Below are 15,084 nucleotides of genomic sequence, written 5' to 3' on the forward strand. Positions count from 1 at the left end.
TAGTGTCCATTTCCTCATTAAGCCTCATGGTACACATAGCTTCTTTTTTAGGGATTCTATGCTAACTCTCCCATTCCACCAAAAGATAGCAAAAGAGAAAAGACATAAAAGGAATGTTCTGATTTTTCTTTAAGATACATAATGAGAACTGACACAATCACGGATTGAACTTCCCAATTAGGAAGGGAAAAGCTTCTTTGTCACTTTCAGTAGAGGCGCTGAAGTATAAGCTTAACCTAGTCTGCCGGGCCCCACCCTTTATTTTACTGTAAGGCGAGGATGAGGTTTTACTGGAATGTTTTAAGTGTTCCAGGTTGCCCTTTTTTTTTTTTTTTTTTAACTGTAAAAACAGCCTTTGATGTTAAACACGAGGATGTTAAATGCAGAATGGTCAGATCTTCACATTTAGGGCAAAAATTAAAATGCAGGAGAATATTTGCTCTCTGCCCACCAGTTTGGGAGGTTTGGTTGACCAATAATTAAGATTTCCTCAAATGTTTCTAGTGGTGAGTCTGTAGGATATATAATTCTTTAAAAATAGTTGTGGGGGTGGAGCTGGGTAGCTCAGTGGGTTAAGCCGCCGACTCTTGATTTCTTCTTAGGTCATGATCTCAAGGACATGAGAATGGAGCTCGAGCCCCCAGTCAAGCTCCACACTCAGTAGCAAGTCTATTGGAAGATTCTTTCCCTTTGTCCCTTCCTATGAGTGTTCTCATGCACTCTCTAAAATAGATAAATCTTTTAAAAAATAGTATTGTGTGTATGATCATGTTAAATATGTCTCTCATGTGTAAATGTTTTCATTTGCACGTTAGTGGTTCTAACTTTTGAAAACATTTCTAAAGTAGACATTAAGCACCTCCGTGTTTTTCCATTTTTTTTTCAGTGATTCTGCAACTTACCCTGATAAGGAATCTGATATACATTCATGGGAATCATTTCTTTCTAAGGTTAAAAAAGAAATTGAAAAAGCAAAGGTAAGTTATAAAATATTTTGTAATTCTGTCAAAACCTGTATGATGATTATAGTTCTCAGGAAAGGTTAGTGTCACTGAAACTTTCTTTTTTTGAGCTGTTAAAGGCAATATATGTTTTTTGTTGTAATTATTAAGAAGAGTGTTTTCTGAAAGTAATGCTGTTTCCTTAATTGGCTATCTTAAATTTTGCCCCTAATTGATAAAATTAGAGAAGTTATATTTTTTTTTTTTAATTTTTATTTATTTATGATAGTCACAGAGAGAGAGAGAGAGAGGCAGAGACACAGGCAGAGGGAGAAGCAGGCTCCATGCACTGGGAGCCCAATGTGGGATTCGATCCCGGGTCTCCAGGATCGCGCCCTAGGCCGAAGGCAGGCGCCAAACCGCTGCGCCACCTAGGGATCCCGAGAAGTTATATTTGATAAGGCGGTACAGCATTCCAATTAATGAGGTCTTATTTTGAACTTCTTTCCTTCCAAGAAATAATTGTTCTAATACTTTGCATCTCTGTTACATTTCCTGGAAAATTGTTGACCATTTGTAAATATATAATAAGAAAAAAAGTATTAATTAGCAATTGTGATTTTCCCTGGGAATTTATTAGAAAAACTTAACACTTTTACTTCTACCTACAGTCTCAGTATGAAGAACAAATTCAAGCAATTAAAAATGGCTCTCGACTCAGTGAACTTTCTAAAGTGCAAGTTCCTGAGCTTTCATTTCCTGTCTGTAGCACAGTAAGTCTATCATACCTTCTTTGTTTTTTACTTTTTTCTTTTTGTGTGTATGAAGAAAACAAAGAATAGTAAATCACAGTTTCTTATTTGGCTAGAGTAGATTTTTATTGTTTGTATTCTGGGAGTGGGATGAGCTGGATTAATAAGTTGTCTTTAATGTTTTCATTATTGGTGCTTCTGATTAACCTTTAAGCTTTATAATAAGCATTTTTTAAAGATTTTTATTTATTTGAGAGAAAGAGAGCACAAGCAAGGGGGAGGGGCAGAGGGAGAGGGAGAACCAGTGTGGGGCTGGATCCCAGGACCCTAGGATCGTGACCTGAGCCAAAGGCAGGTGGTTAACCGACTGAGCCACCCAGGCATCCCATAATAAAATTCTTTTCTGTAAGTGGAAGATGAGTCTTTCCACATCAGTGTCTGAGGACAGGACTGAAGTAAACACAGGGCTGGTATGTCTGCTTTCTTTTCTGGATGGTGGTGTGTGCTACATGTGAATGAATAATCCAAGAGGAGCAGGTGCCTGTGATTTTAAACCAGCTCTCTCTACAAATACCACCTCAGATATAGTCTTATTTCTAGATACTTGGGAGGCATAAGACCAAAATTAAGATTTGTTTCTTAAAAAAAAAAAAAAAAAAAAGATTTGTTTCTTGATCAAATACAGAGTAAAAGGTGCTATACCTGAGATATACAAATGTTTTGTTGATATGATCTGTCATATTTTACTGCTAGTTTGAGATATTTGCTGAATCTTTTGAATAGTAGTGATTAGTAGTGATTGCCAAGCCTGGCTTTATATTTTAACATATGCAGCACAGTAAAGAAGAACATTACTTCTATACTGTAGACTTGAAAATATGACTATACCTAGTATCACTTTATTGTATTCTGGGGTACATATTTCTTATTTGGACACAGAGCAGATTGTCAGCCAAAACTAAATTGAAAAGAATTAAGCCCAAAGGAGATCAGGACTGTAAGAATTTAAAGGAGTCCACTCAAGAATTGATTTGAGGTGGGTTTCAGAATATTTTTGGCACAATATTAAAACTTTCTGGTTGTGAAATCGTCTGCTCTAAGGAGACTGTTTTCCTTCGCTCCTGATTTGTGCCTCCTGCTACTGCCAGGCCTTTGCCTGGGCTGTTCCCCAGCCTGCAGCACCATCCTCACTCCACATTCTGCCTTTCCCTGAAAGCCCAGTCGAGGCTGCCCACATTCGCCCCGCAATCTGTAACCCTTCTATCATGTGCGTTCTGTCTCCTTAATGTGGATGAGTGCAGTCAGGAACCTCATCTTGAAAGTCTGTTTCTAACCAGTACCAGCACAATAAACATGCAAACTTACACTGGTTTCAGCTGCCAAAAAATGTTTTTAAAACATTAAAAAGTTGAACTTGAACTGAGTAAAATAATTCTATTGAGATCCAGTTTCTTCTCTCCATAGAAAAACATTTTTCTCTCCATTGAACTGAGTAACAAGTAGAGTTTTATGTAGAATTAAAGATCACTTATCATTTATAATGTTTCTAAGTTCTTTTTTTAAAGATTTATTTATTTGTGAGAGAGAATGTGGTGGGGAGGAACAGAGGGAGCAAGAATCACAAGCAAACTCTGCAGTGAATGCAGAGCCTGATTCGGGGCTCTGTCTCACAACTGAGATCATGAACTGAGCTGAAACCAACAGTCAGATGCTCAATCAACTGTCTCACCCAGGCACAGCCCCTTCTTTTTTTTTCTTTTTCTTTTCTTTTTTAGAGAGAGTGTGCATTCCTAAGTTTTTACGGCAGACATGGAAGGGAAAAAATGTGAGATCTCATTAGAATATCTGCTATTTTTAGTTGTAGCTTATGTAATTTTATAAATACACAAAAGGATTTTAATATCCACATGTTGGGAACTATTAGGGTGCCAGAAACTTAAGTAATAAATATCCCTAAAAACCATTAGCTTTGTGTGTCATTTCACCCTCATTAATTCATTGGGTATTTAGTGGTGATCAAGATTAGATGTGGTCTGTTCCCTCAAAAGGCATATGGGTTTGGGAAAAGACATGGTAAGCCCATAATTATAAGTAAAGTGTGCCAAGGTTTTTCATAGGAGCATAAAATGCTATAGCAGCATAAATTAGGAGACATTAACCTAACCTAGAGGTCTAGGCCTCAGCAGAAGATTCCCTGTTGGAGGTCTCAGTGAATGAGTGATCTGGAATAGGAATTAACCAGGCAACAGGAGGACATGGGTGTGTGTATTTGAGAAAGGATGATGGTGTGATATTTGGAGGGTCAGAGTGTTTCAAATGGAAGAAACAGCATATTTGGAGGCTAGAAAAATAGAAAACACTCCTTTCATGGATATGAAAGATGTTCAGTATGGCAGAGGGGGGCTTTGGTGAGAAATATCATAGAAGTACCCAGTGGCCAGAGTGAACGGAGCCTTATTCTGTAAAAATGTGTTCAGCAGTTTTTTTTTTTCCTGAGGTCACTAAGAAGCCAATATAGGTTTCACTTAAGGGGAGGCCAACAGCTCTATTCCTGTTGGCTTGCCTGCCATGTGGAGAAGTGGGAGAGGAGCTCACTGTCGGCAGCTGTGTCCTGGATAAGAGCATGGCAGTGGAGCTAGAGGAAGACCGCAGATATGAGAAGATTTAGGATGAACAGTGGAAAGAACTGCCTATGAGATTGGGGACACAGCGTTTAGGGGAGTCGAGACAAACTTGGGTTTCTGTCTGTGAGGTGGGCACCCAAGGAAGAGCAGGATCAAAGACTGAGCCAAGCCTGATTTTGAAGACACTGGGTTTAAGTGGCCTTGTATTTGCAGAAGTTTGGATTTGCAGGTTTGGATCTCCGGAAAACATTCAAAACTAGGATCTTTTAAAAAGTGGACATTATCAGCACCAAGCACACAGTCACTGAGGCAGGAAAGAATGTGCAATGTCCTGGGGGAGAGGGTGTAGCAGGAGATTGAGATTCAACCTCCAACAGCATCCTAAGGAACATCCACATTAAGGCACAGACAAGCATTAAGAACTGCAGGGAGAGCCTGGGAAGGGGCTGCAGAGAGGTAGGAGAGGAGGCCAGCAGTGTGGAGTCCAGAAGAGCTCATTTCAAAGTGAAGATGACCAGCAGTTTTTTAAAAACAAAACTATTTAACTTATTGTATTCAAGTTTCCTGTGCACTGGAGCACCCAGATGTTATTATAGCCATACTTAATTGTCAGCTTTGTCCATAGACGTTGCTCTTAGTGATCCAGCAACTATGGTATATTCTCCCCAGATTCTTCCTACATCACTTCCTGAGTCTTCAGGCCATGAAGATCACAGAGCCTCCATTTCTACAAGTCATGAGGCTGGAAACCAAACAGCAGTTCCTAAGGACTCAAGTCTGGTCTCTGCCAGTGACGGCCCAGTGGGGGCTTCCTCTCCACCATTGACAGGATCGCTCTCCTGTCAGCCCGAAGTCACCCAGCTGCCAGAGTGTAAGAGCACAGGCCAGGAAACTCCGCCAAAACAAAGCCTTGTGGCTGATCAGAAACTACCTGTTCTTCCAGGACGTGCTACCCGCTCAAGCCAGTCTCCAAAAAAGCCGTTCAACAGTATTATTGAGCACCTGTCAGTGGTATTCCCATGTTACAACAGGTATGGACATAAAATGTTTGTGACTCTGTTAAATACTTTATTGAGCTGAGGTCTCCTGAGCAGATAACACTATGGCCAGTTAGGGGCCAAAGTGAAAATGACTCCATAGTTCTACTCAGAAAAGACAGGTGCTACTAAACATGGAGGTGAGCATTTTCAAACCAACTTTTTGATGTGCGTATCTAGATTGAAAACACTGATTACTGGTTATCCACACTTGTCAGAACCCGGGGCAGTTTGCTAAGATTTTGATGAGATCAATAACATGCTCCAGTCCTAGTTGTGGAATCCCTAAATGAACAACAAAACTGCAAAACACTAGTTTCATATTTGGGGGACGAAGTACCACCTACCAAGGAAGACAGCAGCAACCTAGACCTTGCTAGAGAGCACCTCGGATTTGTTGGAGCTGTGAGGTGTGATTTGATAGTGGATCAGGGCTGCAGGTGTGCCGGTGTCCGCACCTCAACCTCTGACCTCGATCTCCAGGTTGGTCTGTGGGAGCAAGAAGTGCTCCTTATCTCAGCCAAGGAGAGAAGCAGTGAAGGCAGTGTCTCAGGGATACAGCTAGGAAGAGAGGAATCCATATCCCAGAATGACTCTCTGTACCCTGTCCTATGTTATTTCTCTCTTTGATATGGTACTAGTTACAAGTTTTGAAATTACACTTTTGAAACAAAGTAGTGATAAAATTATGATTGGCCGGAATTAATGTTTTGGTTCTGTTGGTGGAGCCCTGCTTGTTTGAAAATAAGTGTATGCCCAGGGGCATATTTAGCCCTGCCTAAGTTTGAGAAACATTTTAAGTTCTCTCCATAGCAGTTCCCATGCCAGTTGTAAATGCTCAAGTTAGAATTACCAAAAGTACCTTAAAATGGTTGGCAATCCTGACTAAATTTGGGAGAGTTTAAACAACCGAATAGCAATGTATCCTAATTTTCTGGAAGTTAAAACATTTGAGATATTAGTGCTTCAAATATCAAATTCCTGCTGATTGATGCTTTAATTCTATCCACTGGTACTTCTGAAACATTCAGGCTTTGAAAACCCCTTGTCAGGTTTTTTTTTTTTTAGTTTTTTTTTTTAGTTTTTTTTTTTTTCAATTTTCACTTATTTATGATAGAGAGAGAGAGAGAGAGGCAGAGACACAGGCAGAGGGATAAGCAGGCTCCATGCACCGGGATGCCCGATGTGGGATTCGATCCCGGGTCTCCAGGATCGCGCCCTGGGCCAAAGGCAGGCGCCAAACCGCTGCGCCACCCAGGGATCCCTTGTCAGGTTTTTTTAAGGGAGGCAGTCAATAAACCGAGTTTCCCCTTAAGTAGAAAGAGATTTTATTGATTTCAGGTCAGGACCAGTGTTGCCTGATGAGTGATTGAGCATAATGCTATAAGATATCCAGCCTGTAGGAAATCTGGTTTCTAAGTAGAGGTAGATATCCCAAGTGGATCTAGTAGATATACTGTTACTTTGAAATTCTAGTGAAACAAGTATTTAGAAATAGTATTGAAATTTTCATAACTGCTTGGAATGGTTCTCCTGCTTTTATATATAGTTGCTATTGTTTAAATTTGTGTGTATTTGGTTTCTTTCTTACAGCTGTTGGGTTAATATTGGCACATACTTCTTTCACAGTGGAAAACTTTGACTTTCTCTTGTCATTTATCTCCACTTCTTTTTAGCACTGAGCTTGCTGGTTTTATTAAAAAAGTGCGAAACAAGAACAAAAACTCGCTCTCAGGATTGAGTATTGATGAAATTGTCCAAAGAGTGACAGAACACATTCTAGATGAACAGAAAAAGAAAAAGGTCGGCATTTCATCCAGATACAATAAAACGGTCCACTTTAAAGGGAGGTGGGTGGGGGGTTGGGGGACTGGGTGACGGGCACTGAGGGGGGCACTTGACGGGATGAGCACTGGGTGATATGCTGTATGTTGGTAAATTGAACTCCAATTAAAAAAAAAAAGTGGTTCACTTTATTTACAAAATTTGAGAATTGTAAAAAGCAAAAAACTGCATCCAGCCATAATGTGGAGAGCACTTCAGTAATGACAGAAGATGAGCAAGCTTTTGGGTTACTAAACTTGCTTCCCTTTCTCTGCCTGCATTATCTCTGTAGCCAAATTCAAATTCAGCAAAGGACAAGAGGTTGTCTGAGCCCAGCTCCACTGCTTCTGTGAACAGGGCCTCCCAGGGTCCACCCTCCGTGACTGCTGGACCATCGCCCAAAACCAAGGGACAAAAGACAGAAGATGCCCCTGTGAGTGTTGTATGTGTGACGGTGGAGTCAGTTTTGTTTTTTTAATGAAGAAGAAAGAGACAAAATAGTTAATCCATGATTTAGATTCTTTTCATTTCTAGACCTAATTTATTTGATCTTAAAATGAGAAACCAGGGGCCCCTGGCTGGCTCAGGCTGTGGACTATGCAACTCATGATCTTGTAGTTGTGAGTTTGAGCCACATGTTGGGTGTGGAGCCTACTTAAAAAACTAATTAGGGGCACGTGGTTGCTCACCAAGGAGTCTGCTTGAGATTCTCTCTCCCTCTCCTGCCCCACCCCAACTCGTGCTCTCTCAATCTTTCTCAAATACATAAATAATCAGTCTTTTTTAAAAATTAGAGACCAAATTTAGATCTACTTGAGTGTCCATTTGAATAGTCAGGTCACCTCTGCTTTTGTGGGTGCCTGTGACCCCTGTCGGGAGAAACCCCTGCACTAGGGAGACTGGGAGAGCTCTGGCCACACTATGGGAACTGGGCCTGCAAACAGTCAAATACAACTTAATTTTTTTAATATCAAGTGTGATTATTTTGAATAGTTAGGGAAAATGATTTTTGGATCATTTTATTCCATATGTCACCACGGGCTTTGGAATCACACAGACGTGGTTCTGTCACTTAGTAACACTGTGAGCTCAGATCATAACTGCTTGTTCAGGTTGTTGTCTGCATGAAGTGCTAGAATAGAATGATCAGGTCAAGCTCTGTGTTCAGGAAGGTCTGGTGGTTTCCCTGCCCTCTCGCCTTGAGGGTCTGGAAGAGAGGTGTGTGTGGGGGGTGGGGACACTAGAATGGGCTAATATTGCCTTTAATTTGATATATGGATTTAAAATGCTTTTTGTTCTATTAAGAATGTTAGGTTTACATAGATCTTTTTGATAAAATACTATGGTATTTTTTTATCTCACTTGATAAGGCATTATAATGGTCTTTATTTTATAATGAAGAAACCGAGACACAGATGATTCATTAGAGCTTGCCAGCATTCCTTTATTTGATCTGGGTGTATGGCATGTAATTCCTCAATCCTCACCACCCAGGCCCAGCCGATGCTCAGGACTGTGTAGTAGGAACCAAATATGGTTGAAATTGGCTGTCACCTGTGTGGCTCAGGGTCTTAGGCTCCAGTTTGAATTCTGATGTAATGCATGTCTTTCTCTTTTGTCCAACTATGGTATCAGAGTTTAGATTAAATGAAAATTAGAAGTTTCTGGCCCCATAGTAGTCAGTGATGGATGATTTATAGAGTACTAGTTTGCTGACTTAACTAAGCAGTAAATCTTTGTGTAAACTTATGTTTTCATTCCTCCTGTACATTTTCATTTTTCACTGTTTTTTGGAGATTTTCCAAACCATATACTTCAGTTTCCAGAGCATCTAACTCCAATGAGAGAGCATATGAGCTTGCAGAGCATTCCTGCAAAGCCTGGCTGGGTTTTTGCCTCTTTCCCCAGGCTGCTGACTGGCCACGCATGCTATGTGATCCACCAACCAGGCTGAATTCTCAGAACATCCTCACTGACCACCTCACCCCAAGATAGACTGCAGTCACCTTCAGCAGGGGGAGATTACTTTCTCTTCAATTTTTGTTGATAATAAAAAAGTTGTAAAAGCTGACTTATAAGAAAAATATGTATTCAAATTGGGACTTAATTTGATAATTATAGGTAGTTTTTTAAAAAATAAAAGTAGTTTGCTTTATCTTTTCAAATTACAAAAACAGTATGTGTTCATAGTAGGAAATACAAATAAAAAGCCTTTGAAGAACCCCAGAGACCCACCCCCTAAGGTAACCAGTATTATGATATTGGTATATATTTTTCTTAAACTCTTTTATATGTGTGTGTATATGTGAATTTAGTTAAAATTGTGTCCTTTTTTTCCACTTAGAAATGTATGTACCTTCTTTTCATGCTAGGAAATAAGTTCACTGTGGGTTTTTCAAGCCAAACTTAGTTCTGAGCTTTGCAGTGGCCTTCACCTGCCCTTCCCTGGGACTGACACTCCCATTGCTCCCCTGACCCTCCCATCAGGGGCCACAGAGTGGAGCTAGAACGCCTCATCCTACTGCATCTACTGCATCAGGGCCAGGGGAGACAGAAAACCCCATTCAGCAGTTCAGGGTCTTCAGAGCCTTTAGGCACTGTCTCCATCTGCATCCCTGACCTTAATCCCACAGCCAGGGCTGCTTTCATTCACTCGCCTGACAGTTTATGAAGAATCCTGTTGGGGCCAGGTTCCTTGCAGTTGCTAAGGATATAGATGAACAGGGCTCCTTCCTTAACTTCAGGGTGCTCAGAGTTTGTTGGGGAGGAGGAGTGGGAAATAATGGTGCAGTGTGTGTAGGTGCTGTAAGCTGTAGGGGGAACTTGTGCCTGGTGTCCTGAGTGGCACGGCGGCTCTGCTTTCACAGAAAGTGCTGTCTGTGCTCACCAGACTGTGTGCTGCTTGAGCCGGAAACTCCCATTCAGCTCTGTGCCCTCGCGCCCTGCACAATCCCTGACCACGGATGTTTGCTGAATGAGCCATCAATTTGTTTTGTTTTGATTAGCACACGTAATCCACGTTCATAGAAACTTTAGCAAATAAAATAATTAAATCTCTCTTAACTGAAAGTAACTGCAATTCACATTTTATGTTTTTCCAGGCTCTTTACTAGGTTTCTCTCTCTACACGCATTCTCTTTATTTAAAAAAAAAAAAAAATGAATTCCATGACTGTGATACATACTGTTTTGTAATCTGCTTTTATTCAGAGGTTGTTGCCACCAGCTTTTGTGGACTTCCACCACGATTTCAGTCAGCCCCACTTCCGTGGTGTGGATGTGTCATAATTTATGTTTCTGTCCCCAACTGTTAGGTAATTAGATAAAGGATTAATTTATAATAATTCATACCGTAGTTTAGGTGTGGGATGGGATAAATAGAAATTTGTAATAATTTCCCGGGAACCTATTAACCATATAAAACAGGGTTTTTTTCTGTGAGTAAATTAGAACTTTAAAAGTATATTTTTTCTTTCGTATGTTTATAGTTTCTCTTAAGACATGCTATTCAAAAATAAGTTGTTCTCGCAGCCTGCTTAGCTGGGAGTAATTTGCCACTTTAATGACAAAGTGTTTAAAGGCCACTTGTAGAAGAGCTCATGTGGCAAAAAGGAATGTAGCTCTTTATTAATTGGGACATGTTTCTTCCCACAGGCATCGGGTGCAGCTTCCTGTGAACTGTGCCATGAGATATTCAAATCCAAAAACGTGCGTGTACTAAAATGTGGGCACAAGTTTCACAAAGGGGTAAGAATTCTCTTTGGCCGTTCTCATATCATGAATTTTGACTATGAAGTATTTTGAAAATAAAAAGGGACTTTTTTTCATAGGCGTCAATACTTCTTGTGTTTTCAAAGCATTTTCCTTATAAGCTTTCTTGTGCCAGTGTTCATTGTCTCCCTTTCCAAAGATTGCTGCTGTGGAAAGGGGGAGAAGCCTCTAGGCTCTGGGTGTGCAGCTCTGCACACTGGCCTTCCCATCCATCACATCATGGGTAGAGCAACATAGCCCTAGTCGTCTCCATCAACTGTGTTGGTGCTGAAATTCAAAACAGTATTTGTTTCTTAAAAAGTAATTTCTTACATGGCTGAATAGATGCACGATACAACATTTTGTCAATTTAGTGCAGTATATGAAGTAAGTTTAACATTTTAGAGTAGGAAAGCTAAACCTATCTGGGTCCATTGTGCCTTATCCTGGGAGATCTGGGTTTGTACCCTTTCCAAGATCTGTGGGTGAATATTTTGGTTGCTGTGGGCATTCATTCTACACCCCTGCTTCTTGTTGGAATAGATCAAGTCTCTGCCATGTCAGTTTATTAATCCCTTGAAAAGGGGAATAAATATAATATACTTACTAGGAGAAGTCAAGACAGCTTGCAGTCTCTTGCATGGCCGGTCTCCTGCAGGTATAGGGCTGTTGTGCCTTGGCTCTCAGACTTAACACCGCTCTGTAGCAGCAGCAGGCCACCCACATGCAACTTGGGACCACAGTGGGTAGGCAGGCTCCAGTCAAGGCTCTGGTGTGCAGGCTGGTGGGATGTACAAGAACCAAGACCAGGATGAGAGAAGATTGGTTAAAAATTGAGTGAATCCCAGGACCGAGGAAATGCTGACCCCTGGAATGAAATGCCAAGACTGAAGTTGGAGTGTAGGGAAAGTGGAGGGGCAAAGCTGTCCCCCCTAAGATGAGGTCAGAGGCCCAGAGTTCTTGGGTCACATTCTGAGGTGAGATGATTTATTCCTAGGGCTTGGGGCACACTCCTAGCTTGAGTAACATTCAGTGTTCCTGAGTGTTGGGCAGCTTCAGGCCCCACCAGACTTGGAGGTGATGTCTATTGAGCAGCACAGGAGAGCGAAGGCTCCACGTGATCCTGAAGAGACTGACTGGTTTCATTTTCTCATTTTCAGTGCTTTAAGCAGTGGCTGAAGGGGCAGAGCACTTGCCCGGCCTGCCTCGATCAGGATCTCCTGTAAGAAGAGTAGCGGCACCTTCTGGAAGAGGCCAGCCTGCTTTTCTAGGTAGTCACAGGTTCACTGGAGAGTAATTTACTGGTTTGTTGGATTGGAAGAATAACAATTATATTACTTCTGGTATAAAAGGCAAACATTTGAAGATTCTTTGCACTGTGTGTCACAGCGCTAATAAATGGAGATCTTTAATACAGTTGATAGTAATTTCCCTGCTCTTATTAAACACTTCGATAATAGCAAATAGTGGCTAATAAAATTATGTGTAACCACATCCCTAAATTGTTGAGGCTGCTTACAGAGATGCTTTCTGAGATGGAAGGCTTCTTTTGAAAGTATTGTGAGCACCTCAAAGCAGTACTTCAATTGTAAGTATTCTGATCTCTTACAGTGCCCCAGGTTAAAATTTTTACAAGTCAGTATTCCTTAAAATATGCCTACATTTTTCTTCAAAGATTCTGCATTTAAATGGGTTTAAGCAAACACATTTTAATAATCTGTACTAAAGGGTAACATACTGACTGATATAAACCAAAAGATTCAAATCTTCTTTTTAGAAAATACCATGTGATTTTTGCTTTTTCATTTCATTATTTTATTCCCCCCAGTAGATTTATAGAGAGCTTATTTTTTATCACCTAAAATATTATTTGATTTTTGAAAATCAATTACAAATACTTTATTAGTGTCAGCCAAGACCTTTTTTTGCCTTGAAAATTGAGGCTACATATTTATCACCCGAATCCTACATTTGGAATTCTTTCTTTGAATATCATACTCTTATTAGGAGCATTTGTCCCTCTTCATGAGAGATGACTAATGTTGGGGTGTCTCTAACACATAGTGGGCACCATAGGGAGAAACATTCACCATCATTCCCCTCCCTATCCTGACACCAGGAAGAGGCACTTGTGTAATTAGACAATCTTGAGGTGTCCTTGTTTCACTGGTTCCGTGTTTGACATTTGTGTGAAGTAATGCATGCACTCTTGTACTGTGGTGTGAGAACAAAACTAACTGCATTAGAATCTGTTAAAATATTAGATATCTTTAGTGACTTGTAGACTGTGGCAAATATAGAAACATGAATTCTGAACACATTCCATAGTCTCTCAGACATCAAAAAATGTTTTTCATTGTGTTCTTTGTTCCCCTGGAAGTTCACAGTCCCAAGTTCGTGAGTTAATTTGGTTGCCTTCCTCAGCCTTGGTTCCTTGTGAGTTTTGATGTCTTAGTGACTTAGTCCATAGGATGCTCACTCTGTATTTTGAAGCAGATTCTCCTTGCAGGTCCCTGAAACATTGTCTACATGTTCATAATAACTGAGAACTGTAGGTAGGAAGATATGTAGGGACCAGCTTGTAGCAGCAGGTACAAAGGAAAAGAGCAGCTGGAGAGTGAGAAAATGTGTTTTGTGCATCAAATACTTGTGAACATGCCTTACACATGTCCTGGTGTAAGTTTCAAAATAAAGAGCATTCTAAAATAGTTTACCGTTGTGCTTGTCCATTTTTCTCAAGTAAATTTTAAAAAGGATTCTACTAGAAAAGTCAAGACACATATTTTATCTTAATTTGGAAAAGAAGAGCCATGATTTGTCCAAAGAATTGTAGGATTCTAACCAAGAATCTTGGGAAATTTTAGAGCCTGGATCAAAACATCCCTCTGTGCCTAAATAAAGGTTGCTAAACTCAAGTTCATATGCTTAGCTATTTAATTTATGAATAGAAAGTTTATATACAGATTATAGTTTACTATTTTAGCTAATGTAAGATTTGGCTAATTAGCTCATGTGAATACATAGAAGAATGTTGAAGTTAATCAAGTTACATTCCTCAGTATCTGTTTTCCTTTGAGGCACTTGTGGATTCTGTGGACAACTGAGGCTGAGCAGTAGGGTTTCTCTTCTAGAGAATCTTCTGGTGAGTTCTGCGATGATTGAAGAAAGCCAATATTATCAGCGTATGTTTTTTTTTTTTAATTTTTATTTATTTATGATAGTCACACAGAGAGAGAGAGAGAGAGAGGCAGAGACATAGGCAGAGGGAGAAGCAGGCTCCATGCACCGGGAGCCCGACGTGGGACTTGATCCCGAGTCTCCAGGATCGTGCCCTGGGCCAAAGGCAGGCACTAACCCACTGCGCCACTCAGGGATCCCTCAGCGTATGTTTTTAATCTGATAGCATTTAATTCAAAACATGTATAACTAAAACAATAACTATTCTAGGAGTTTATTTTCTCTGCTGAGCAGTTTAGTCTATAATGGATCATCCAATATAAATTTGAAATGGTACCCTGGCAATGCAAAATGTTATTACATTTTTAAGGTAAATTCTAAGACTGTATAGTGGAGGCAGGTGGGCAAAGTGTTCACACCAAAGCCCAGAGACATTGAAACTCAGGCAGTTTTTAAATCGGTTGACCCTCTCGGAAGACCTGGATTAAAGAAACAGGCAGAAGAGACAGTAGCCAAGGTAGAAGCTCTCCTCTTACCACAAGAGGTACTTGTGATGAGGCTGATGAAAGGCAGACAGTAAAGTCTATCAGTACAAGGACCAAACATTATCTCTAATATGATCCTTCATGAAAGAAATAGGAAATGCATATAGGTGTTCTAAATCTTAAAAACTCTATTAAAAGAATAATTGTAGAAAGAGTTGATCAGTCATGTGTAATCTCTTGTTTATTTTCTCCTTTCCACTCTGCCAAGGATCTGAGAAGAGCAGTTGGTCTGCCTTCATATAGCCATATACCTGAAGTGATGTGCTGAGAAGGATGGGATGGGCAAGGTCTGGAAACCAGTGAAAATGAATGTGTATTGAGTACATACGACGTGCTGGGCACTGGGCTAGATGTTTTGATATAGCAATAAACAAGAAATCAGGACTTTGAATAGACAATATATGGTATGATTCCTGGTGTTAAGGGCTTTGAAGA

At 40.3% G+C, this 15,084-nt stretch overlaps 1 protein-coding gene and 1 long non-coding RNA gene across 9 annotated transcripts in view; one reads left to right on the forward strand and one right to left on the reverse strand.

Annotated features, from left to right (window-relative positions):
• TTC3 (tetratricopeptide repeat domain 3) overlaps positions 1 to 13,635 on the forward strand; it is a 116,604-nt gene extending 102,969 nt beyond the window's left edge. For all 8 annotated transcript variants that reach the window (XM_077879176.1, XM_077879175.1, XM_077879174.1 and 5 more), the window contains 7 exons: positions 887 to 977; positions 1,613 to 1,714; positions 4,987 to 5,348; positions 7,031 to 7,157; positions 7,471 to 7,611; positions 10,832 to 10,924; positions 12,088 to 13,635. In XM_077879176.1, the coding sequence (XP_077735302.1) occupies positions 887 to 977; positions 1,613 to 1,714; positions 4,987 to 5,348; positions 7,031 to 7,157; positions 7,471 to 7,611; positions 10,832 to 10,924; positions 12,088 to 12,153 (982 nt within the window). In that variant the 3' untranslated portion in view covers positions 12,154 to 13,635. The remainder of the gene's footprint in view (positions 1 to 886; positions 978 to 1,612; positions 1,715 to 4,986; positions 5,349 to 7,030; positions 7,158 to 7,470; positions 7,612 to 10,831; positions 10,925 to 12,087) is intronic.
• On the reverse strand, positions 8,196 to 14,083 carry LOC144301933 (uncharacterized). The gene is made up of 2 exons (XR_013368842.1): positions 11,535 to 14,083; positions 8,196 to 11,215 (listed from the first exon to the last, which is right to left on the reverse strand). It is a non-coding gene; the product is annotated as an uncharacterized LOC144301933 (long non-coding RNA).
• Positions 14,084 to 15,084: the final 1,001 nt, after the last annotated feature.

Source organism: Canis aureus, chromosome 30 (assembly GCF_053574225.1).
Source record: "Canis aureus isolate CA01 chromosome 30, VMU_Caureus_v.1.0, whole genome shotgun sequence".
Taxonomy (NCBI): domain Eukaryota; kingdom Metazoa; phylum Chordata; class Mammalia; order Carnivora; family Canidae; genus Canis; species Canis aureus.